The sequence below is a fragment of the Somniosus microcephalus genome, chromosome 28 (genome assembly GCF_052327205.1).
Source record: "Somniosus microcephalus isolate GS21.2 chromosome 28, FLI_Smic_1.0, whole genome shotgun sequence".
Taxonomy (NCBI): domain Eukaryota; kingdom Metazoa; phylum Chordata; class Chondrichthyes; order Squaliformes; family Somniosidae; genus Somniosus; species Somniosus microcephalus.
The window spans coordinates 27749665-27775439 of NC_141014.1; the positions used below are offsets into that span (position 1 = coordinate 27749665).

The following is a 25775-nucleotide window of genomic DNA, read 5'->3' on the forward strand; positions in this document are numbered from 1 at the left end:
CTTCTTCATCCCTGTTTTCTATTCCGCTTTAAGCACGCACGTAGAAAGTGGCCTGTCACAATAAACAAAGTTGACAAACAGTCACATACACAACAATACTCGCTCTGAAAATACATTAAATCATGCAGTTAACGTTTCACTGTTGGCGCGGGTTTTTTTTTTTGTCTTTTGTTTTTAAATAATTTCCGTCCCCCTTTTCTCCCCTCCCACCCCAAAACCATTTCTGCCTTTGTATTACAAAATTCACATTTTGATTACTTTGTACCAGTTTTATCGGTGCATAAATTCAGTTGGAACAAGACCAAGGTTAAAAACATCTTTAAGAACAGAGTTTGGATTACCATGGGTCCATTTCATTTTTGTTGTTGTTGTTGTTGTTGTTGTTCTTGAGACAGCGTCCACACCCAGGGGAGAGCACAAACCTTCGTCCATTTTTGCTGCTCTATACGGAACTCTGCGAGATGTAAAAGCTACAGAGGAGCAGTAAAGAATGGCGGAAAAATGCACAGGGGATGTACAAGACCATTTAAGAAAACAGAAATGTTTTGAACTAGGGCTTAAAGGCGTATCGTCACTGGGACTGTGTCCACCGCCCACCAGAAATGATAAATATTTATATGTTTGAGTCACGCTGTGTTCTAACGTTTAAACAGGACTGATGGCGGGGGGGGGGCGTAGAAAGGACAAGGATTAAGGCTCACTGTTAACGGTGGAAGTTACAACCCACACACACTTCTGAGGTTGGGACTGACACACATTGTTGGGGTAGAGTGGAGGGAGCTTTACTCTTCTACGAAATGTGAAATAGCTGAGCTGGGAGTGCTTGATGCTGACACCACATGTGCCCAAAGTGGAATGTACTCTCATCTCCGGTGCCAATTGAGCGCATAAATTCATCAAGAACAAGTCAAAAGCTTTGCGAGACGGGTCCAAAGAGACGTGAAGACTTAAAATCCCCGCAAACAAGAGTGACAGTGGCTCAATTGTAGTCAGTAAGGGTCTACAGCTTTTGCGGGGGGAGAGAGTTCCAGATTTCCACTACCCTTTGTGTGAAGAAGTGCTTCCTGACATCCCCCCTGAACGGCCTGGCTATAATTTTAAGGTTATGCCCCCCCTGTTCTGGACTCCCCCCACCAGAGGAAATAGTTTCTCTCTATCTAACCTATCGAATCCTTTAATCATCTCAAACACCTCAATTAGATTAACCCTAAATCTTCTATACTCAAGGGAATAAAAGCCTAGTCCTCATAATTTAACCCTTTTAGCCCCGGTATCATTTTGGTGAATCTGCGCTGCCCCCCCACCAAGGCCAATATATCCTTCCTGAGATACGGTGCCCAGAACTGAATGCAGTGCTCTAACCAGAGCTTTACATCACTGTAATATAAATTCCACCCATAACTTCTCTTCCAGAGAGCAGTTCAGGCAGAGATCATTGAGGGACAAATATTCAAAATGGTGGGAAAATATTCAAAATGGTGGAAGACGCAAAGCCTCAGGGAGAGCACGGGGCAATGGGATTAGCTTTGGATCGCTCTAGGAAAGTGTCAGCACAGACACACTGGGCCGAATGGCCTCCCTCTGTACTGCCGACATCTGTGGTTCCATGGGTTAACACCTCTGTTAAAATAGTGAACAAAGGAATGTCATACAAGTGTGTTCAGTGTTCATCAACTAATGATGGCAATAGTTATTCATAGCCTAGTGTATGTCCCTATCAGGTACCAGCTCCGGTGCCAACATCAAGCAGAGCCAGCCAATACCGCTCTTCTGCCTGAGTACACCAGGAAATATGAGTGGGCTTACACCTCTGTATTACTGACTGATCCTTTGCCTGCTCTAGAACATCCATTGTCCTGTGTTGGCTTGTCACTGTGAAATATGTTCTAAACAGGGAAAATATTCCGACAAAAAAATAACAGAATGTGATTCATGAAGCGCCAGTAAGAAAATCCTGTAATTCCATAGAATACAATCCTATTCAGTCACTGGGAAACAGTAGCCCTGATTGTAGAGAAAGCAGTTCCAAGCAATTCACCGGGACTCGGCTAAATTAACTGAAGCCATGCTGAAGTTGGGTCTGAATACTCATGGTAAAATTATAACTTGAATCATGCAGCGTGGAGAGATCCATCTCTTCATACACGCTTGGGGCAGCATCCCCTTGAGCTATGGGACCAAGTATTTTTCCTGCTGGGGAAGAAGAAGTAAGATGGGATGTTTGTTTAATCTATTTAGCAAGTGGGGTATCCTGTGCAGACACTGCACTCGGGTTAGGCGTCTTTATCACTTTGAATAAAAGTGCCCCTGACAGAACTGCTTAAACTCACTCAACCAAGGTAAGCTGGGCAAAGTGACAAACACCCTTAGAATCATAGAATCATAGACATTTACGGCACAGAAGGAGGCCATTCGGCCCATCGTGTCTGTGCTGGCCGAAAAAGTGCTATCCCACTGAATCCCACTTTCCAGCTCTTGGTCTGTCGCCTTGTGGGTTACGGCACTTCAAGTGCGTACCCAAGTACTTTTTAAATGCAATGAGGGTTTCTGCCTCGACCACCCTTTCAGGCAGTGAGTTCCAGACCCCCACCACCCTCTGGGTGAAAAAAGTTCTCCTCAACTCCCCTTTAATCCTTTTACTAATTACTTTAAATCTATGCCCCCTGGTTATTGACCTCTCTGCTAAGGGAAATAGGTCCTTCCTACCCACTCTATCTAGGCCCCTCATAATTTTATACATCTCAATTAGGTCTCCCCTCAGCCTCCTCTGTTCCAAAGAAAACAACCCCAGCCTATCCAACCTTTCCTCATAGCTAAAATTCTCCAGTCCTGGCAACATCCTCGTAAATCTCCTCTGTACCCTCTCTAGTGCAATCACATCCTTCCTGTAATGTGATGACCAGAACTGCACGCAGTACTCTAGCTGTGGCCTAACTAGTGTTTTATACAGTTCAAGCATAACCTCCCTGCTCTTATATTCTATGCTTCAGCTAATAAAGGCAAGTATCCCGTATGCCTTAGAAGTTAATTACTCAACTCGCTACTGAGAAGTTACTTGATTTCTATAAACTAAATAACGGGGTGGGGGAAGGATACATTTTCATCAGGGCTCCTAGAAATGGGGCCTCAACATTGGGCTGAGAAGGAACGTGAAGAGGGAGACCGGGAGCCACCCCTCCCTTCCTCATGTCCACTGTACACGGGGCCTGCGCCTACATGATGCAACGGGTCCCCGTCTTTTTTTTTTGCCCTGTTTGCTGCATCTGTGAAATAAGCCACAATCTCCAACTAATCTTTGGTTTGTGAATAAAACACAGTTCTGTCGGGAGTTTTTAAATTTCCTATTGCCCCCACGAGAAAAAAAGGGAACTGGGAAGAAATTGTTCAACCCAACTATTCGTGCAACGGTTTAAATAGAATCTAGCAACGCCAGGAAAATGGCGCCTACGGTTGCCATGGTAGCTGCAGTTTTCCGAAATGCACTGGGTGGCCATCTTGATTGGATAACATTTACAAGGCTTCCACTTAAATACATAACACCCAAGACTGGCCTGTTTAATCTCATAATAAATCTTTCTTTGTAAGGTATATAATTATATAATACAGAAAGCAACGAATGCTTGGCAGAGAATTATTATTCAATCAAAGAATCCAGTTGGTAATCAAAAGCAAAAAGCTCATGTAGTTTATGTATCCCCCCCACAAAAACCCTGAGATCAATTCAGAATCTTCAACTCCCTCCTCACTCACGACTTCTCAGCCTTAAGGTCATTCATACAGTAAGATTCTTAAGTTGACTTACTGGTGGTGAAGGGTATTGAAGGTGTGACATGCCCTGGACTAATGTGTTAGGCTCTGGTGCGTTGACGTTGACCTTATCTTGAGAGGTCAATGTGATAAATTAAAGAGACTACAAAGATTCATATTTCTGTAAAAAAAAACACACACAGAAACAAAATAACGTTGATTCCATTTGTTGGCACAATCCATTTTGTATCATGTCTTAGCAAACCGTACAATTTTGTTCCCGGTGAATTCTGAGCTAATTAAGATGTTAGCACTGAGATGTGGAATACTTTCCTACTCTGGCACCCAGCGTCAGCATCAAAGCATGCCCAGGGGCAAGTATGGTCGTAGAGTAAAGCTCCCTCTGCATCTGCCCAGAAACAATGGGCACCAGCCCCGATCTCAGAAGAGCGCCCGCTACTCTATCATCATGCCAGCTTTCTATAATCCCACGCCAGTTAACTCTATGGCCTCTTTGAGTGAGATTGCCAACCTACTCCCTGTTAGTGTTGACTGGGAGGTAACTTTGGCACATGCCTACTAGGATCTGGGTTGAGCCTTCTCGCACTCTTAGCTCTTCACAGCCAGTGGAGGTGCCTATTCCCTCAGTCTGGCCTGGATTATTTCAATTCTACTATAAATCCCTTCATGTCTTCCATTCCTTCTGTAGGCCTTTGGCTCTTGGAGGGACATGGTGGCAGGTCGAAGAAGTGACAGCTCACGTGATGAGAAGGCTTAAACACCTTCCATGGAATTAGAACAGCAAAATGATATACATGTGTGAATTGTAGAAAGCTATATTTACATTGCATTTTGCAGTAACTTCATTGTTTTATTACAATATTTCGGGAAAAAAATTTGCAAAACATAAAAATATTTGTTGCCACCATTACCATCGGTTGTAAGGGCAGATTGCAAATACGCGTGTTGATTGGGTGAGAGGAGACATGCTTGCTTTGAGTTGAGATGAATGTCAGTTTTTCCCTACTTCTCCCACCCCACACCCCTTGGCCATTTCCCCAGTGGAGCACTCCACTACCCAGAGCCACAGCAACAGCACCAGCACATCGGCAGAGTCCAGATTTGGATTTTGTTAAAGGGGGTATGTGTGGTGAGGCTTCACAACTGCCTGGCACTGCCCTCGCCTGGAGTGGGCAAGAAAGTCCAAATCGATCCTGGTTTGGGAGCATCTGATTCGGAAAGGGAAAATGTCCCCACTCTGACCAAACATGGACCAAATCAGGCAAATTCAAAAAAATCAGAAAGGCTCGAATGCTAATCCTGCCTCTCCATTTAAATTCGAGCGTAGCATCGGCACGGTACTCTAGCTTCCAGATTTAACATTAAAAGCTCCTACAGTATTGCCAGACCAACAAAAAAAAATGATAGCGCCAAAATGACTGCTTGCAGTATTAGTGGCCAGACGCTTAAGGGGTTTGTATGATAGCTCTCTGTCTTAAAAGGGTTCGTACATTACTCAACATTTTGAATTTAATAGGTGACAGCCGAATATCACACAAGTGCATTAAAGAACTTGCATTTATATAGCACCTTTCATGATATCCTAAAGTGCTTTGCAGCCAATTCATTACTTTCAAGGTGCTGTGAGGCAGTCAAAACACAGCAACCAATTCGTCCACAAATGATTGGTTAATCTGTTTTTTGGTGATCTTGGCTGAGGGATAAATGCTGGGCCAGAATTCCAGAACTAATCCTGGACTTCCTCAACTTGTGCCATGGGAACTTTCCCATCTCCCCGGAAGGGGCTTCAGTTTAATGTCTCGTCCCAAAGACAGTGATGCAGCGGCCTCCCTCAGCACTGCGCTGAGTTATCAGTCTAAAGGCTGTGCTCAAGTCCTGGAGTGGGGCCTGAACACACGCACTTGGGACTCCGAGTCAACAGCGAGCCAAGAAACACGGCAGGAAGTGCTTGTCCAGTCAGGTCGCCAACAGTAATTTCTGAGCTAATATTTTTGTGAGATGACTTTTTTTTTGGTAAACTTTCACTAGGCTAGTTCAATGAGGGCATCAATAGATTTTTTTGTTGTTGAAAAAAGCATGTTTTCCAGATGTGCAGGACTGGAGTGCTCTACGAAGATGGGAGGTGGGAAATGAGATCGAGGACTATTCCGAAGGTTTGTCAAACTGCCCGAGATAATGGGGGTTAATTGTAACCTAACTGGCCGGGTGGGAACCCCATGGGGTTGGGCGGAACATCAGGGTTTTTACACCCTGCCCAATATTGCTCCCCGTTGACTTCAATGGGCAGTAAAATTGGAAAGGGTGCAAAAACCAGCCTTGCGCCCAATCCCAAATAACAACAGAAAATGCTGGAAAAACTCAGCAGGCCAGGCAACATCAGTGGAGAGAAAATAGAGTCAACGTTTCAGGTCAAACCCTTTGTGATATCGTCGTTGCGCCCAATCCCGTCAGTTTTCCGATGGGCGGGTTAGGTTGAAATTGCCCCCCGATATTTCACTCGGGGCTCTTTACAGTTAAACGTAGTTTGAAATGCTGAGGGCGGGTGGATGTGCAACTTGGGCGTTAAACTGGCGTTGCGATCGGGCGCTTTCTATGATGGGCAGCGCACAAGGCTACAGCTGAATGGCAGGATCTCAAGATCAATAGCCTAGGAAGCACTGTTGGTGATGTTAGTGGAACTGGTGCTTGATGCGTTCTTATAGCAGTCTGCTATCCATTATTTTAACAAGCTATTAATCCCAATGGGTTAACGCCTCTGTTAAGACGGTGGAATATAATAAGCATCTGCTAATATTACCAGCAATAACTTCTACCCTGATGAGAACATTTCCAATAACCACTTTTTCACAGCTTGTTTTCAGTAGTTAACAGAAATTAGACTCTTAAACTCCAAGGAAAAAAAATTCTCCCAAAAGAAACCTCTTTCTGCTTTAACTCATGATCATGCTCGCTCAGTCATATCTAGAAATACTCCTCAATTCATATCACTTAATTAAAAATGATGGGGTCATTTGGTAGTGTCAAATAAATGACTGGATTAGCAGGAGCAAACTGAGGGGGGAAAGGGGTGTTCAAAAAATCAAGGATTGGCAATTAAAACATTTTAGGGGAGTTTTATGGACTGTGGCTTAGAAAATGAGAAGTTACAAACATTTACTAAATGAAAAGGACCCAATAACCCCTTTGTTTTTCTGTAAACTTATCAATTCAGTCTTGGGCCCAGTCACAACTTCTGCTGGGCGGAAACGCCTTTCCAATAATCTAAAATATCGTGCAAGTCTTCATCTTTAGCAAACTGGACTTTTTTTCGCAAGGCGTGCCCGGCGGCCATGTACACCTCCTCCCGGGGGTGCTTTTTATAGGGGCGGAATCGCTCCCAGATCTTGTGAGTGCTTTCCGACGAATACTCCGGGCTGGAGGAATATCCAGAGAACTGGTGCCTGGGGGAGAGCTGGGAGTAGGCGGAGTCCCTTTTGGATCGGGAGAGTGGCTTTAACAGTGTGGACCTCTGGCTTAGAGTGTCCCCGTGTTCGTCGTAGTACAGAGCAGGGAAGGAGTGGCGATGCTCACTGCAGTGGTAGGTTTGCTGGACCTCCAAGCGGTGGATTTCGCCTGGTGCCGTGGAAGGAAGACGCTTTAAAGGCGTGGGGCCGCTCTTCTCGATGTATTTCGCCTCCGTCTTGGACGTCTGGTCGGGAAGGTCAAGGCTGAAGACTCGGGCGCTCTTCCCGGAACCGCTGGACGAGATGCTGCAGCGCTTCTTGCCCGTGTCTACGCTGCTCTGCCGTTGCAGTGGGTAGCCCCCTTCTTTGTAAGTGGGGGAAAGGAAGCCAGGTCTCTCCAGTTGGGAGGATGAAGTGCTAGGGGTGATCTGGCGGTCAATGGATATCTCGGAGTCGGCACCTATAAAAGCGGCAGAATCCAGCTTCAACGCATCGATGCAGTTGTTGATGATCTGATTAACTTTGTCCACCTCTTTGGCGATGGTGGAGATTTCTGCTGTTGACCCTTGCCCATTATCCGTCTGTTTCAATTCCTCTTCCTTGCGGTCAGAGGTCTCCCCAGTACGGACTTCAATATAGTTGCCTTTGGTGGCTTTTGGAGTCTCATTTACTTCCATTGGCTTGAATTGTCCTTTCTCCCCTGACACAGATGGGAGGGAGGACATCCTTGATACAGAAATGGGCTGTTCATGGAACTTTTGCATTGAATGAATCATACTGCTCGTCTCAGACTCCGGCCCGTACCTCATCTCCAAGATGGTCTTCTTAACATTGATGGACTTCTGTTTTTCCTCTTGAATCCTTCTTTTTCTCAAGCAGTAATAAACCACGCCCAGAACAATGACCATGCCAAACAAGCACCCCAGTATAGTCATGATGTAATGTGTAGTGGTGGAAGAATTGGAGGGTTGGGTTATCATGCGTCCTCTTGTGGCAAAGGTCAAGCAGGTATGGTTGTACCTCTGGGACTTTTGAATGGAGGCCACACAGAAGGTATAATCCGTATGGCCCTTCAGTTTCTCCAGCTTAATGTATTCTTTCCTGTTGCGTAGATTTGTGACATCCGAAACATAACTATTGTTGTACTGAACAAGAATATACATTCTGCTGTAGGGGGAGGGGATCTGAACAACTAGTGTTGCCCCAGTGATGGTCACATGGTGCAGTTTAATGGTAGGGCTATTCGAAGTGTCCAGAGTATATGTCGTAATGGGTTCTGTGGAAGAGAATTCTGCTGGGTTGATTCCTGAAGAGTATGCTTCAGGATCTTTGGAAGCCATGGGTGTGGAGAATGGAACTATCTTCACTCCGTTTCTACAAGAGGAAGCGAGAAGGCTGATGGCATTCCGGTTGCTGTTCGGTCTTGGACTCAAGAGTGGATAGCCAGCATATTCCGCGGGACTCTCGCACTGAAGCCTGTCATAGGTCTTCGTGACATTGTTAAACTCGGCAAGCCAATTCAAAAAGCCAACGAGCTCGCAGGAGCAATTGAAAGGATTGCCCGCCAGCTCACACACCATAAGGCCACTGAGACTGGTGAAGGTGTTGCTCTCCAGCTTAGCCAACTTGTTAGCAGACAAGTCAATACTGATGAGGTTCGGGCACTCCCAGAAGCTGTTGACCGAGATGCTCTCGATCAAGTTGTGCTGGACATACATGTACTCCAGCCTGGTTAGGCCCCTGAGCATGTTCTCTGTGAGGTTGGTCAACTTATTGTAGCCCAACTGCAGCACACGCAGGTTCGACTGGACTAAAAACGCTCCGTCTTCAATGTAGCTAATCTCATTCTTCGTCAAGTTTAGATCAGTCAAGTTGCCGAAGCGGCTGAGCGAAGTGTACAGGAGGATTTTGAGCTTGTTCTCGTTGAGGCGGAGGTCCAGCACCGTGCTGTTGATGTGCTGAGGAATGGCCTCATAAGGAGGTTGGTTCTGGCTGCAGATTGCCAGCCAAACATAGCCTTTCTCTCCCTCAATCAGCCAACAATCGCCGCAGACTTTTCCAAGCTGGGTCAGTAGAACAACCGCTGCCCACAGGCCGACACGGGACATTGTTCAGGACACTGTGGCTGACTTTTGAGAAGAGTCTAAGAGTGACTAGTGGCTACCGTAGCTTCAAATATAACCAGCCACAACACACCAGTTCTAGTCATCTCTGCTTTCATTGCTCTTTACAAATGGAAGCACTCGACAAAAAAAAGAAGAAATATTTGTGAAAAGAGGAAGAAATCAGGTTTTTTTAAAAATATTCCTGGGGACTTTTCACTTTGTAAAACGGATTGATTCAAGCACACTCTCTTCAGTAACGGTTCAAGCTCTAGATTCCAACTGGGAAGGACGATTTCCTCGGATCCTCAAGTGATGCATGGTCAGCGAGCTCTGCAACAACAATAAAAAACAAGGTAACACATTACAGAATCGGGGTTTCATTCAAACGATCGTTGCACTTAAATTTTGCTTTCAACAGCACGAAACAAATTGAATTTTGTTTTATCCTCATTTCTTTGCACTAGATTCTTTAGAAGGCGGATTATATGTATATACAGACAGAGACCAACGTTCCCTTTAATTTTTCTTTGGGTGCGTGGTCCCTTTAACGGGCTGCGCGGCCCATTCAAATTCCCGCTCATGCGAGGTTTTTTTTCTTTTCAAAAGCATCCTATCACAGACTTTCCCTTTAGTTCTTTCCTCCCTTCCCCCCTCTCCCTGCCCCTACACTTACTTAAAAACCTGGTCCATCTCCAGCTTTTTCCAGTTCTGACGAAGGGTCATCGACCTGAAACGTTAACTCTGTTTCTCTCTCCGCAGATGCTGCCTGACCTGCTGAGTATTTCCGGCATTTTTCAGTTTTTATTTCAGATTTCCAGCATCCGCAGTACTTTGCTTTTGGGTTAAGTTTAAATCCATGTTCAACTGCAGGCATCTCAAGTGATCTTGGGGCTCTGATTTAGGATTTAGCCACCAATGAGGCAACAAAGTTAAGAGGGATCCCATAGGGGCCATAAATATAAGATAGTCACTAATAAATCCAATAGGGAATTCAGGAGAAACCTCTTTACCCAAAGAGTGGTGAGAATGTGGAACTCGCTACCACAGGGAGTGGTTGAGGCGAATAGTATAGATGCATTTAAGGGGAGGCTAGATAAACGCACGAGGGAGAAAGGAATAGAGGGTCATGCTGATAAGGTGAGATGAAGTAGGGGTGGGAGGAGGCTCGTGTGGAGCATCAGCACTGGCATGGACCAGTTGGGCCGAATGTCTATGCTATAATTCTGTGTAACTTGCCATAGAGGGAGTGCAACGAAGGTTCACCAGTCTGGTTCCTGGGATGGGCGGATTGTCTTATTAGGACAGATTGAGTAGACTAGGCCTACATTCTCTAGAGTTTAGAAGAATGAGAGGTGATCTCATTGAAACATTCAAAATTCTTACAGGGCTTGACAGGGTAGATGCAGGGAGGATGTTTTCCCCTGGCTGGGGAGTCTAGAACCAGGGGTCACAGTCTCAGAATAAGGGGTCGGCCATTTAGGGCTGAGATGAGGAGAAATTTCTTCACACAGAGGGTGGTGAATCTTTGGAATTCTCTACCCCAGAGGGCTGTGGAGGCTCAGTCGTTGAGTATATTCAAGACAGAGATCGATAGATTTTTGAATATTAAGGCAATCAAGGAATATGGGGACAGTGCAGGAAGGTGGAGATGAGGTAGAAGATCAGCCATGATCTTATTGAATGGCGGAGCAGGCTTGACTGGCCAAATGGCCGACTCCTGCTCCTATTCCTTATGTTCTTATGTAAGACCAGCCCTTATCAAACCTTCAGACCGGCAAAATTCAATCAGGACAAACCAGCTGGTGAGAAATATAAACACCAATAGGACTGGACTGGCAGGGCTCGAGGGCTGTATATGACCTACAAGCTGTAATTTAGACAGGGCTACTTCAAATAGACTCTCCTAGTTACAGAGGAATCTTAAACTGATATATATACAGTGTCTTGATAAATAAGTCCACGTACAAGACATATGCCAAGGGTCAATGGCAAATTCTGGTGAACCATTGCACTGTTACACCATACATTACTTAAATCAATGGAAGTTTATAAGTTTAATAATGGGCCATATTTAGCGACCCCCACGGGTGCGTACGAGGTGCGTACGTGCCCTTAGGGGCCGCGCATGTTCCGGGTTTAAGTATGCGAAGCGCTTGTGCTGAAACCCAGTGATGTAAAAAGACTACTGAGCACTTGGCTTGAGTGTAAAACAAGGCTTTAATCAACTGTTTCACAACCCTGAGATTCTAGTTACATCACTGGTTCCTGGTTACAGAAACATCCTGAGCAAGCTGGGCCCACGCCCGAGTATTTATACTCCTTGGATGGCGCCACCAGCTGGTCGCCCAGTGCTACTTCATGAGTCATGATAAGATTCATGACACCCAGCACTTGCGATCGGTCAAGAATCCTCTTGACAGATCCTCCGCATCCCCGGGAGATGGGCCTCTGCGGGTGGCGAGTTGCGCTATTTGCCCAACTTCCGCCTGCTGAATGCCCGTGAAATTCTTATGCCTGGTAAAAGCAGAGCGTACGGTCTGGTTTTACCGGCATAAGAGTTTTTAAAAATAGAAAAATAAAATTTTATCACTCATTTATAAATTAAAAATAATTAAAAGTTTATTTTTAGCCCTGTAAAAAGTTTAATTTTTTTCCCCAAAAATTAAATTTTTGATTAACATATTTAATTAAATGGCATTTTAATTAATTTTAAATATTTAATTAAAAAAAACATGTATTTCATGTGTTGGTGTATTTTATTAGGTGATTCCCATTCATAGTGATGACAGTTCCGTACGTACACAACTGTCAAATGTATGAATGGGGATTCCCTTCTTTTATTGGTTGGGCCGTCCCATGTGATCCCAGGAGTGCCTACAAACTGCCTGCGCCCCTGGGATACGCGGGGCTCTGCCCGCGCAGACCCGGCGAGGCCCAGGACCGCGAGTCTCCGTACCTCCCGGGCCACCAGGTACTTTCGTAGACATTTTGCAGGTCGCAGGTGTCCGCCCGCGGGAAGCCTCCGATCGCAAATGTTGTGCATAATGCACCGTTTTACACAGGTATAATATTGTTAAAAATCATCAAAGGTTTAGATAGAGTAAATAAAGAGAAACTGTTTCCAATGGCTGAAGCGCCAATAACCAGAGGGCACAGATTTAAGGTGATTGGCAAAAGAACCAGAGGCGACTTGAGGAAAAACTTTTTTACACAATGAGTGGTTAGGATTTGGAATGCGCTGCCTGATAGGACGGTGGATACAGATTCAACAGTAGCTTTCAAAAGGGAATTGGATAAATACTTGAAGGAGAAAAAATCGCAGGGATCTGGGGAAAGAGCGGGGGAGTGGGACTGACTGGATTGCTCTTCGAAAGAGCCGGCGCAGACTCGATGGGCCGAATGGCCTCCTTCTGTGCTGTACTGTTCTACGATTCTATAATATAACGCTCTGTATTACACAGGTATAATATTGTGTTTTATATCACTTCTCTTCTCTCTTAGGCAGTCCCTCAGAACCGAGGATGACTTGCTTCCACATTAAAAATGAGTTCTCAGGTGACTGATGAGTCCAATGCGGGACCTACAGTCTCTGTCACAGGTGGGGCAGACGGTGGTTGAAGGGGCGGGTGGGTGGGGTGCTTGGGTTGATGTGCGCTCCTTGCGATGTTTGCGCTTGGCTTCCGCACACACACACACACACACATAAAAGTATCAAACACGCTGTTTATACAAGTATGACACTGAGAAAGAATGCATTGTTTGAACAGGCACAACACTGTTATGTATAATAAAACACTGATCTACACATAGGTACAACACCTGTGCATGCTACACTCTTTTATTTGCAGTTGGCAGGGCTTCCGACACCTGCTTATTTAGCACAGCTACTAATATTCAGATACAAGCGCCGCTGACAAATGAATACAATATTGTTTCAAACATGCTATTATTGCCAACACTGGAAGGAACTGGAAGTAAGATCACTTCTACGGGAATATTATGGGCACCTGCTTATTATTATGCTTGCTATCGTGCTTATTATCCTGTTGTTTTACATTGTTTTACATTACAATCCGCCCACTGGCGTGGAATCTGAGCCCATTAACTCATGTTCTCCCCACCTTTCTGTGTGCATGTGTGGAGTTTGATATCATATCAGCTCATGGTTTATGTGACAAAGTCGAGAGAGTGGATGCTATTCCAATTTAAATTTGCTAAACAGTCCAGTCATAATTGTTTTCTGCCTCAATTTTCTCATATTTTATTTCTTCTATTGCATTTATATAGCTCCTTGTCCTCAAGACGTCCCAAAGCAGTTCACAATTAATTACTTTTGAAATACTGTCCCTGTGGCTTTGAGAGCAAACCTGGCAGCCATTTTGCGCAAAGCAAGGTCTCAAGAGCAGATTGAGTAGACTAGGCCTATATTCTCCAGAGTTTAGAAGAATGAGAGGTGATCTCATTGAAACATACAACATTCTTACAGGGCTTGACAGGGTAGATGCAGGGAGGTTGCTTCCCCTGGCTGGGGAGTCTAGAACCAGGGGTCACAGTCTCAGAATAAGGGGTCGGCCATTTAGAACTGAGATGAGGAGAAATTTTTTCACTCAGAGGGCGGTGAATCTTTGGAATTCTCCGCCCCAGAAGGCTGTGGAGGCTCAGTCGTTGAGTATATTCAAGACAGAGATGGATAGATTTTTGGATATTAAGGGAATCAAGGGATACGGGGATAGTGCAGGAAAGTGGAGATGAGGTAGAAGATCAGCCATGAACTTATTGAATGGCAGAGCAGGCTCAAGGGGCCGAATGGCCGACTCCTGCTCCTATTTCTTATGTTCTTATGACCTGTTAACCTGTTTCCGATGGTTTAGGTTGCAGGATAACTGATGACCCGGACACCGGGGGAGCTCCTCTGCTCATCTTCGAATGGTGCCACGAAATATTTAATATTCACCTGAACCAGCAGTTGAGGCCTCGGTTTAATGTCTCATCGGAAAGCCAGCAGGGTAGAAATTGGACCTTGTTGTGACTGATGTAAAATGAGTGTAAAACTGGTGTAAAATGGTGTGACTGATGTAAAATGAGTGTAAAACTGGTGTAAAATGGGTGCAACAAGGGCCAATTTTTGGGTGCAAAGTCCCACGGCCCAAGTACGCCCGTTCGCCTACTTTCATTTTAATATTTACTTTTTAAATACAGCCTGAAAAATAAACCTGCCCAAGAAGATCCCTTTAAATACATCTCTATTCCCGAGCTAACGCAGAACCATTCAAAGAAATAGACCATAACCAGACCTGATATTTTTCGGATAAATCTCTGGTTAGGTCGACCTTTATTTTAACTGGCATTCAAAAATGGGAATTTTCTTCGGATCTTTAAAATTATTTTCATCAGTACGTTGCACAGCGCCAGTTTTAATTGATTGGTTCCAATTATCCTGAACACATCTTGCTAACATCACCGCTGCTTATTCTCAGCTATTGAGTCTTTGAGATTATGATTTTAGCATAGGGGGATCTCGAATCTATAATATATTCTTTTTAAATGACGCTAGAAATTAGTTTGAGCTGCTAGGCAGGTGCAAACTGAGCTCAGGCTGGAGCGTTCCCTGAGGCCGAACAGGTAGGCCCGAGGCCCGATTCAAACTGGGCCTTGGGCCTAGTTTTGCCAACCCTCCAGGATTGCCCTGGAGTCTCCAGGAATAAGAACATAAGAACTAGGAGCAGGAGTAGGCCATTTGGCCCCTCGAGCCTGCTCCGCCATTCAATGAGATCACGGCTGATCTGATCTTGGCCTCAGCTCCTTTTCCCAGCCCGCTCCCCATAACCCTTCACTCCCTTATTGTTCAAAAAATCTGTCTATCTCCACCTTAAATATATTCAATGACCCAGCCTCCACAGCTCTCTGGGGCAGAGAATTCCACAGATTTACAATCCTCTGAGAGAAGAAATTTCTCCTCATCTCAGTTTTAAATGGGCGACCCTTTATTCTGAAACTATGCCCCCTTGTTCTAGATTCTCCCACGAGGCGCAACATCTTCTCTGCATCTACCTTGTTCAGCCCCCTCAGTGTCTTATATGTTTCAATAAGATCACCTCTCATTCTTACATAGAAATATAGAAACATAGAAGATAGGAGCAGGAGTAGGCCATTCGGCCCCTCGAGCAGGCTCCGCCATTCAATGCGATCATGGTTGATCATCCAAATTCAGTACCCTGTCCCTGCTTTCTCCCCATACCCCTTGATCCCTTTAGCCTTAAGAAATATATCCAACTCCTTCTTGAATATATTTAATGAATTGGCCTCTACTGCCTTCTGTGGTAGAGAATTCCACAGGTTCACCACTCTCTGGGTGAAGAAATTCCTCCTCATTTCTGTCCTAAATGGCTTACCCCTTATCCTTAGACTGTGACCCCTGCATCTAGTCTGTCCAGTCCTGTCAGAATGTTATAAGTTTCAATGAGATCCCCTCTCATTCTTCTAAACTCCAGCGAGTATAAGCCCAAACGACCCAATCTTTCCTCATACATCATTCCTGCCATCCCAGGTATCAGCCTGGTGAATCTTCGCTGAACTCCTTCCATGGCAAGAACATCCTTCCTCAGATAAGGCGATCAAAACTGCACACAATACTCAAGATGTGGTCTCACCAAGGCCCTGTACAACTGCAGCAAGACATCCTTGTTCCTATACTCAAACCCTCTCGCTACGAAGGCCAACATACCATTTGCCTTCTTAACCGCCTGCTGCACCTGCATGCTTACCTTCAGCGACTGGTGCACAAGGACACCCAGGTCTCGTTGCACTTCCCCTTCTCCCAATCTGTTGCCATTCAGATAATAACCTGCCATCCTGTTTTTGACACCAAAGTGGATAACTCACATTATACTGCATCTGCCATGCTTCTGCCCAATCACCCAACCTCTCCAAATCATCCTGGAGTTTCTCGGCATCCTCCTCACAGCACACACGCCCACCCAGCTTTGTGTCATCTGCAAACTTGGAGATATTACATCTAGTTCCCTTGTCTAGATCATTAATATATATTGTGAATAGCTGGGGTCCAAGGACCGATCCCTGCGGTACCCCACTAATCACTGCCTGCCACTCGGAAAAAGACCCGTTTATTCCAACTCTTTGCTTTCTGTCTGCCAACCAGTTCTCTATCCAAGTCAATACCTTGCCCCCAATCCCATGTGCCTTAACTTTACACTCTAATCTCTTATGCGGGACCTTATCGAAAGCCTTCTGAAAGTCCAAATACACCACATCCACTGGTTCTCCCTTAGCTATTTTACCAGTTACATCCTCAAAAAATTCCAGTAGATTAGTCAAGCACGATTTACCTTTTGTAAATCCATTCTTCTAAACTCCAATGAGTGTAGGCCCAACCTGCACAACCTTTCTTCAAAAGTCAACCCCTTCATCTCAGGAATCAACCTCGTGAACCTTCTCTAAACTGCCTCCAATGCAAGTATATCCCTCCTTAAATAAGGAGACCAAAACTGTATGTAGTCCTCAAGGTGTGGTCTCATCAATCCCCTGTACAGTTGTAGCAGGACTTCCCTGCTTTTATACTCCAACCCCCTTGCAATAAAGGCCAACATTCCATTTGCCTTCCTAATTACTTGCTGTACCTGCATGCTAACCTTTTGTGTTTCATGCACAAGGATCCCCAGGTCCCTCTGTACCGCAGCATTTTATAATCTCTCTCCATTTAAATAATAGTTTGCTTTTTTCTTTTTCTTACCAAAGTGGATTACCTCACACTTTTCCACATTATGCTCCATCTGCCAAAATTTTTGCCCACTCACTTAGACTGTCTATATCCCGTTGCAGAATCTTTGGGCAGGATTTTCATTGGGCCGTGGAGGCGGGATTGGAGGCGTGTGGGGGGTTAAAATCGCGAAATCAGGGGGCACGAACCCATCCCGCCTCCATGCCAGTTTCAAAGGAGGCGGATACCCGACCTGTGCTGGGACCCGCCTCCCCGAGGCGGGAAGGGGATTAGTGCCAATTAACTGCCTGTTAACAGGTCGTTAACAGGCAGTTTTTAGCCTAATCCCTATTTTTATTCCTGAAGTGTGGGATTCCCGATGGCTCCAAACCACGCCAAGTTAGCGAGGCGGACCGTCGGGCTGAAGAGTTTGGAGGGCTCGAGATGTCCGGTGTTCAGGTGAGTGATGGGTGCATGAGTGCAGAGGTAAGTGTGTTTGGTGTGTTTAAAGTGTTTAAAGAAGTTTTACTTCCCTTTACTTCCCTTTACAGCCTTCCTTCCTTCAGGTCTCGGGAGTCCCTCATCTCACCGGCACAGAAAGCAGAATGGCCGCGAGCTGTCAAAAGTTGCAGCATTCAGCTTTCTGTTCTGGAGAGATCTCTAAATCAGCCTGAGAGGAAGGAATTAACTTCGTGTACAGATTGTCAGTGTTTGACAGCTTCAAAGAGCTGTCAAACGCTGATATTTCATCTGTCAAAAGCTCTTGACAGATGAAATGTCAATCTGTAACATCACCTGTTGCTGGGTGGCCCTTAATTGGCCTGCTGGGCCCGCTGGGCGGGCTTAACAAGGTCAATCAAGTGAAAATCAAGTGGGTTGGCCACAACTCGATGGAGGCGGGACTACAGCCCCAAAAGTTGTAGTCCCGCCCCCTACACGCCTCCAGTATCAAAATCCAACCCTTTGTGTCCTTTTCACAACTTGCTTTCCCACCTATCTTTGTATCATCAGCAAATTTGGCTGCATTAAACTCGGTCCCTTCATCCAAGTCATTAATATAAGATTGATCTCCAGGACACTGCTACCTGCAACACCCGGGAGAAAAGAATCATTACATTATATTTACAGTCCAGAAACATAGAAGATAGGAGCAGGAGTAGGCCATTCGGCCCTTCGAGCCTGCTCCGCCATTCAACGAGATCATGGCTGATCATCCAAACCCTAGCACCCTGTCCCTACACCGACAGCCATCCCACCCAAGCCCTATACCCGTAACCCTGTAACCCCACGTATTTAATCTCCCCTAACACTAAGGGTCAATTTTTATCATCGCCAATCAACCTAACCCGCACATCTTTGGACTGTGGGAGGAAACCGGAGCACCCGGAGAAAACCCACGCAAACACAGGGAGAGTGTGCAAACTCCACACAGACAGTCACCCGAGGCCGGATTTGAACCCGGGTCTCTGGCGCTGTGAGGCAACAGTGCTAACCACTATGCCACCATGCTGCCATTCGGCCCAACAGATCTATGCTGGTGTTTCTGCTCCACACGAGCCTCCTCCCATCTTGCTTCATCTCACCCCAGGAGGGCATTCAAAACAATGGTGTGTTTTCCCAGCTTCTTTGAACTCTTCCATTCATTAATTATAAAATTGTTGGAGGTGGGAGAAAAAAGGGCCTTTTAATACCAGAACGGATAATCAGGCTTGGTAATATAATTTAAGGGGTCAGCTCTGTATTATAAGAACTAAGAATATAAAAATTAGGCGTAGGCCATACGGCCCCTTGAGCCTGCTCCGCCATTCAATAAGATCATGGCTGATCATCGACCTCAACTCCATTTTCCCGCCCCAATCTCCATATCCCTTGATTCCCCTAGAGTCCAAAAATCTATCGATCTCAGCCTTGAATATACTCAAAGACTCAGCATTCACAGCCCTCTGGGGTAGAGAATTCCAAAGATTCACAACCCTCTTGAGTGAAGAAATTCCTCCTCATCTCAGTCTTAAATGGCCTACCCTCTTATCTTGAGACTGTGACCCCTAGTTCTAGACACACCAGCCAGGGGAAACAACCTCTCAGCATCTACCCTGTCAATCCTCCTTCAGAATCTTGTATGTTTCAATGAGATCACCTCTCATTCTTCTAAACTCCAGAGAGTATCGGCCCATTCTACACAATCTCTCATCATAGGACAGCCCTCTCATCCCAGGAATCTGTCCAGTGAACCTTTGTTGCATCGCCTCCAAGGCAAGTATATCCTTCCTTAGATAAGGAGACCAAAACTGTGCACAGTACTCCAGGTGTGGTCTCACCAATTATGGACATTGAATCTAAAGATTGTCCATCAACAATCCACTTAATGAATCCATCTGATATCTTTGCACAGTTGGTGTTTTGCATCATTTCTCAAGTGTAATGTCAAATAATTGAACTAAAGAGAAGCACTATCGGGGGAACCGTCCGTGATGTCACTCGCACGCTGTGGAGTTAAAACTCCCGAGTGTGCGGGGAAACCCGGACATCTGCGCTCTCCGGATGGCACCCCTGCTTCCAGCGGGTGTAGGGGTTCGCAAAAATCCCCTAAATCCCTGAAGATCGGAAAATATTGGTCCACATCGTGGACGAAGAATCGTGTGATTTGAATTGTCTCTAGGTTGGACAATGTTTTAAAAGCATACCCAGAACTCTTGGACAACATTAGGACTTACCTCTGAGTTTCGAACTGTGTAAATTGCAGAGGGGTTTGAAAATGGCCGTCAGAAAAGCATGGCCAAAAGGACAAAAGAAGCAGCTCGAAGTGTCTGTGAAAGTGGGAGGATCAAGCAGTGGCAGTCAGATTCTGTCAGTCAAAACAGGAGTTTTCCTTCCCTGCCGACAATCGATGTTTATTTACAAGAAACTGCAGGATGTTGACATAAGGGATTAAACCACTTGAGACTGACCGCAGGACAAAGGGCTTCTGTTTACCTAGTAATCCAACCCATTCAAAGCCCCTTACACACAATGAGACACATCGAAACTCCGGAAAAGGACTTTTGAAAGAGAACAGTTTGGAATGAATGGGTTTTGAATCACCCATTATTCAGGTGTGTCCCCTTTGGTTAGCCCAGAAACTCCGGATGTAGGCGGGAACACTTTGGCCCCAGAATGTAGACACATTCAAACCACTCCAAGCTTTATTTGAATCAGCCAATCACAGCCTTTCTCTTGTGTATTCGAACTTTTCGGCGCAAATTTTGCACACAGACCCTTTCAGCGCCAAACAGCAGGAGCTGGCAGGATATAAAGATAGCTCCTGAGAAGCTATCTCTCTCTCTTATTCTCCTTGGACCACAGGTGAGCAGGTTTCTGACTCCTCGGCAAGGCAATCTAGTAAGGAGTTAAAGGAGGGTGGTAATTTAAGGGAAATTGCTAAGATTGTTTAATTAACATTGTAGCCATTTATCCCTCGTTTTGCCATCTGTCTTCCCCCATTTAAGCAATTGTACAGTGATTGCTAAAATCATGTGGTGTAGTTTTCTTTAGTTTAATAAAAGTTGATTTTCTCACATCCAGACCAGTTGTCCGTTTTAATACATATTAATTATAAGTCCTCCAGTCAGAACTGGAAGGGTAGGTTTAGTGATTCGAAACCGCTGTTTGGGATTGGTCAGAGTGTAGTAGCAAAAGGCTGGCTGACCAGGTGAATTACCGTAAACCAGGTAAAGGAAGGTAAATTACCGTAAACCACAGAAAAGATGCCCCCTACACGGGCCAACAACTTAAAATTCCAGCCATTGTCTCTCTCGCTCGCGTACACTACAACAGCAGCTACAATCCAAAAAGTACTTCATTGGCTGTAAAGCACTTTGGAACGTCCTGAGGTCGTGAAAGGCGCTATATAAATGTAAATGCAAGTTTTTCTGATATGTGTGTGTGTGTGCGATTGTCCTGTTCTCAGCTACTTTCTCTTATATTTTCCTCCTTTTCCTTTGGCTTTTCCTGAATTTAATGGATCAAATATGAACAGTATTCAGATATAGGTAATCTCCAGTTTATGCCTCATATTGCCAGACTGTACTGGAGATAGGATGACTGGGTATAGTTCAAGTGTTTGGTCATGTTTGTATCTGTACTGTTCAGATTTTGCTGAGCAGCGCCAGTATAGTTGAGGAGACCTTCAGGAGTTATATTGCCCTCGGGCTTCTCCTCATCATCCACCTTAACTTCGGCAGAAGGTCCACAGGAACCCTGCAGAAACAAGCGCTTCAGTGTTCCTCCCCTTAAAATGAAGTCACCTTGCCATCACCACCCACCCACATGCACTTTGCAACTCAAGGGAAACGTGAGCCAGCACTGAGAGACTATTTTGCACTGGATAATCGGTCACCCAGCCATTCCGACATTCCTAATTACACAACACCATTCCCTACATGTAATCGAAGCCCAGCCTGTGGCCTACGAACTTATACAACTGACCTATTTTAGCTGAATCATACAACCAATTACAGATCTCTGCTCTTTCTGGGGAGATGTCAGGTCACTGATAGATGGCTGGATAACACATGCCTCCCAACCAACGTGTCTGAATCATCCCTTCTTTCACTTTGTAGTCTGTTTGTTATCAATTTTGATCTCCGCCAAGTGCCAGCACAGTCTCTACATGCTCAATTACAAACACCTCCACTGTCAATGCAGCCTTATCTGATCTCAATTACAGACTCTTTCATTGCCAGCGGAGTCCGTCTGTTCTTAATTCGTTTCCTCTATTGCCGTTCTCAGATATCAGCTGGTCTTGCTGCGACGAGCATGCAACTGTCCAATCTTGCAACAAATATACACTAACCTCGCAGTCCTAGATGGACTTGTATTGTTCTCTCTTGCCCAGAGTGCACATCATACTGAAAGCATTTATTGATTAGCCCATCATAACTGATGTACAAGGTTTTGAAACCAACTCTGCTCTTCACGGAGCAGCCAGCTGTTGTCTAGTGTCTCGGATAAGGGACATCTGCCCAATGAACGCACATTATGCATGAATAAGTATTTTATTTTACTATGTGATCGGCCCACATCATACCTTCGTTTCACAAAACAGAGCCTAGTTGCTTCCCAATTGTTCAGTGGATAATGCGCCACGCGGTATGGTATTCCCTGCCTAAACCTCTCCGCCTTTCTACCTCTCTGTCCTCCTTTAAGATGCTCCTTAAAAACGACTTCTTTGACCCAAGCTTTTCGGTCACCTGTCCTAATATCTCCTTATGTGGCTTGGTGTCAAATTTTGCTTGCTAACACTTTTGTGAAGTGCCCTGGGACGTTTTACTACGTTAAAGGCGCTATATGAATACAAGTTGTTGTTGTTGGTAATGAACTTAGATAAGGAAGATCCAGGGATTTATCCCTGGCCTGCACTCTGTTAGAATACAGCACAAAGTACTCCATTACAACAGTGACTACACTTCAAAAAGTACTTCATTGGCAGTAAAGCGCTTTGAGATATCCTGAAGTCATAAAAGGTTCTAGTACTTTCAAAGTACCAAGAACATAAGAAATAGGAGCAGGAGTCGGCCATTCAGCCCCTCGAGCCTGCTCCGCCATTTAATAAGATCATGGCTGATCATCGACCTCAACTCCACTTTCCCGCCCGATCCCCATATCCCCTGATTCCCCTAGAGTCCAAAAATCTATCGATCTCAGCCTTGAATATACTCAAAGACTCAGCATCCACAGCCCTCTGGGGCAGAGAATTCCAAAGATTCACAACCCTCTGAGTGAAGAAATTCCTCCTCATCTCGGTCTTAAATGGCCGACCCCTTATCCTGAGACTATGCCCCCTAGTTCTAGACTCTCCAGCCAGGGGGAAACAACCTCTCAGCATCTACCCTGTCAATCCCCCTCAGAATATTATATGTTTCAATGAGATCACCTCTCATTCTTCTAAACTCCAGAGACTACAGGCCCATTCTACACAATCTCTCATCATAGGATAACCCCCTTATCCCAGGGATCAATTATGGACTGAGGAAAGGACATTTGACCCATCAAATCTGCTCGTTTCACAGACTCTATACAATATTTAGCTTAGCAGGGTGGGAGGAACATAAGAACATAAGAAATAGGAGCAGAAGTCGGCCATTCGGCCCTTCAAGTCTGCTCCGCCATTCAATGAGATCATGGCTGATCTTCTGCCTCAACTCCATTCACCGGCCCTATCGCCATATCCCTTGATGCCCTTACTAGTCAGAAATCTATCGACTTCTGTTTTGAATATACCCAATGACTGAGCCTCCACAGCCCTCTGAGGTAGAGAATTCCAAAGACTCACCACCCTCTGTGTGAAGAAAGTTCTTCTCATCTCAGTCCTGAATAGCCTACCCTTTATCCTGAGGCTGTGGCCCCTGGTTCTAGACTCCCCAGCCAAGGGAAACATTCTCCCAGCATCCGCCCTATCAAGCCCTGTAATAATTTTGTATGCTTCAATGAGATCCCCTCTCATTCTTCTGAATTCAAGAGAATACAGGCCTAGTTTACTCAATCTCTTCTCATACGACAGTCCCGCCATCCCAGGAATCAATCTCATGCACCTTCGTTGCACTCCCTCTATGGTAAGTATATCCTTCCTTAGGTAAGGAGACCAAAATTGTACACAGTACTCCAGGTGTGGTCTCACCAAGGCCCTATATAATTGGAGTAAGACTTCTTTACTCCTGTACTCAAATCCTCTTGTAAGGAAGGCCAGCATACCATTTGCCTTCCTAATGGTTTGCTGCACCTGCACATTCACTTTCCGTGACTCATGTACAAGGACACCCAGGTCCCTTTGAGCACCTACATTCCCCAATCTTCTTGGGAAACAGACAGGGTTCCTGTTCTCAATCGCGGTCCCTGGCGGGAAGTGCTCATTTGGTTCTCAAGGCTGTCGGAGGCTTTCTGGACCTTTCAGCCGCAGCACAACTCGGGAAGTTGGACATACTCAGCCTGGGATTCTCTACAGTTTGATGTTAACGCCCATAAAAAATATCGAACCGGGGTGTCTCCCGGTCACGGAGTTGAGGCAAGGCACCTTCTCTTAGCATGTGAGGACAAATTCGCAGCCTTTTTGCATGCTCTCCGAGCAACCAGTGATATGACAACACTGAAAAAGGCCTGGGGGCAGGTCTCATAAGATCAGAAAAAACAGTCAAAAACATTTAGCGCATCAAGCAGGCCATTTAGCACATCAAAACTGGTCCCTCTTGTACTCTGACTCTCCGGCATGGCATCCAACTATATTCCGAACAGCCTGAATGTCTTCTTTTTCCAATACCTTGTCTGAGAGATTATTCCAAACATTTATCACCCTATGAGCAAAGAAATTCTTGCTAACATCTGTTATAAATATAGGTGTTTTTTTTCTTCTCCTTTGCCTTCTCAGTCAAACAACTGTGTGTGAAATGGTAGGGACATAATGAAGACAGAAAAAAAATGAAGAAATGGAGGATGGAAAAATGAATAATAATGCTAAATTAATAATCTATGACATCTGTATGCCGTCTTTCAGATGAGACGTTAAACCGAGGCCTCGTCTGCCCTCTCAGGTGGACATAAACATGCTAAACCTGCTCAGTGGCCTGTTTGATGTGCTAAATGTCTTTGACTGTTTTTTTCCCGATCTTATAAGGCCTGCCTCCAGGCGTTTTTCAGTGTTGTCATGTCACTGGTTGCTTGGAGAGCATGCAAAAGGCCTGGGATTTTCTCTCACAGTACGGCTCTTATCAAAGTCACAAATTACATCCTATGCGACTGTGATAAAGGTAAACTATCCCTCCTCGCCCTTCTCGACATTCCTGCAGCCTTTGACACGTTGACCACACCATCCTCCTCCGACGACATTTCCACCGTCGTCCAGCTGGGTGGGACTGCACTCGCCTGGTTCCATTCTTATCTGTCTAATCGTAGCCAGAGAATCACCTGCAATGGCTTCTCTTCCCGCTCCCGCATCGTTACCTCTGGTGTCCCCCAAGGATCTATCCTCGGCCTCTTCCTATTTCTCATCTACATGCTGCCCCTCGGCGACATCATCCGAAATCACAGCGTCAGTTTCCACATGTACACTGACGACACTCAGCTCTACCTCACTACCTCTTCTCTCGACCCCTCCACGGTCTCTAACTTGTCAGACTGCTTTTCCAACATCAAGTACTGGATGAGCAGAAATTTTCTCCAGATATATATTGGGAAGACTGAAACCATCGTCTTTGGTCCCCGCCACAAACTCTGTTCCCTAGCCACCAAATCCATCCCTTCCCCTGGCAACTGTCTGACGCTGAGCCAGACTGTTCGCAACCTTGGTGTCATATTTGACCCCGAGACGAGCTTCTGACCTCATATCCACGCCATCACTAAAACCGCCTATTTCTACCTCTGGAACATCTCCTGACTCCACTCCTGCCTCAACTCATCTGCTGCTGAAATCTTCATCCAGCCTTTGTTACCTCTAGACTTGACTATTCCAACGCACTCCTGGCTGGCCTTCCACATTCTACCCTGCTTAAAACTTGAGGTCATCCAAAATTCTGCTCCCATGTCCGAACTTACACCAAGTCCCGTTCGCCCATCACCCCTGTGCTCACTGACCTACACTGGCTCCCGGTTAAGCAATGCCTCGATTTTAAAATTCTCATCCTTGTTTTCAAATCCCTCCATGGCCTCGCCCCACCCTATCTCTGTAATCTTCAGCCCCACAACCCTCTGAGATATCTGCGCTCCTCTAATTCT

General features: G+C 45.4%; 1 protein-coding gene across 2 annotated transcripts in view; it reads right to left on the minus strand.

The window, feature by feature from the left end:
- Positions 1-230: 230 nt before the first annotated feature.
- Positions 231-25775, minus strand: part of LOC147099468 (protein phosphatase 1 regulatory subunit 29-like) — a 566107-nt gene continuing 540562 nt past the window's right edge. For both annotated transcript variants that reach the window (XM_085969640.1, XM_085969642.1), the window contains exon 4: positions 231-9646. In XM_085969640.1, the coding sequence (XP_085825766.1) occupies positions 6992-9319 (2328 nt within the window). In that variant the 5' untranslated portion in view covers positions 9320-9646 and the 3' untranslated portion in view covers positions 231-6991. The remainder of the gene's footprint in view (positions 9647-25775) is intronic.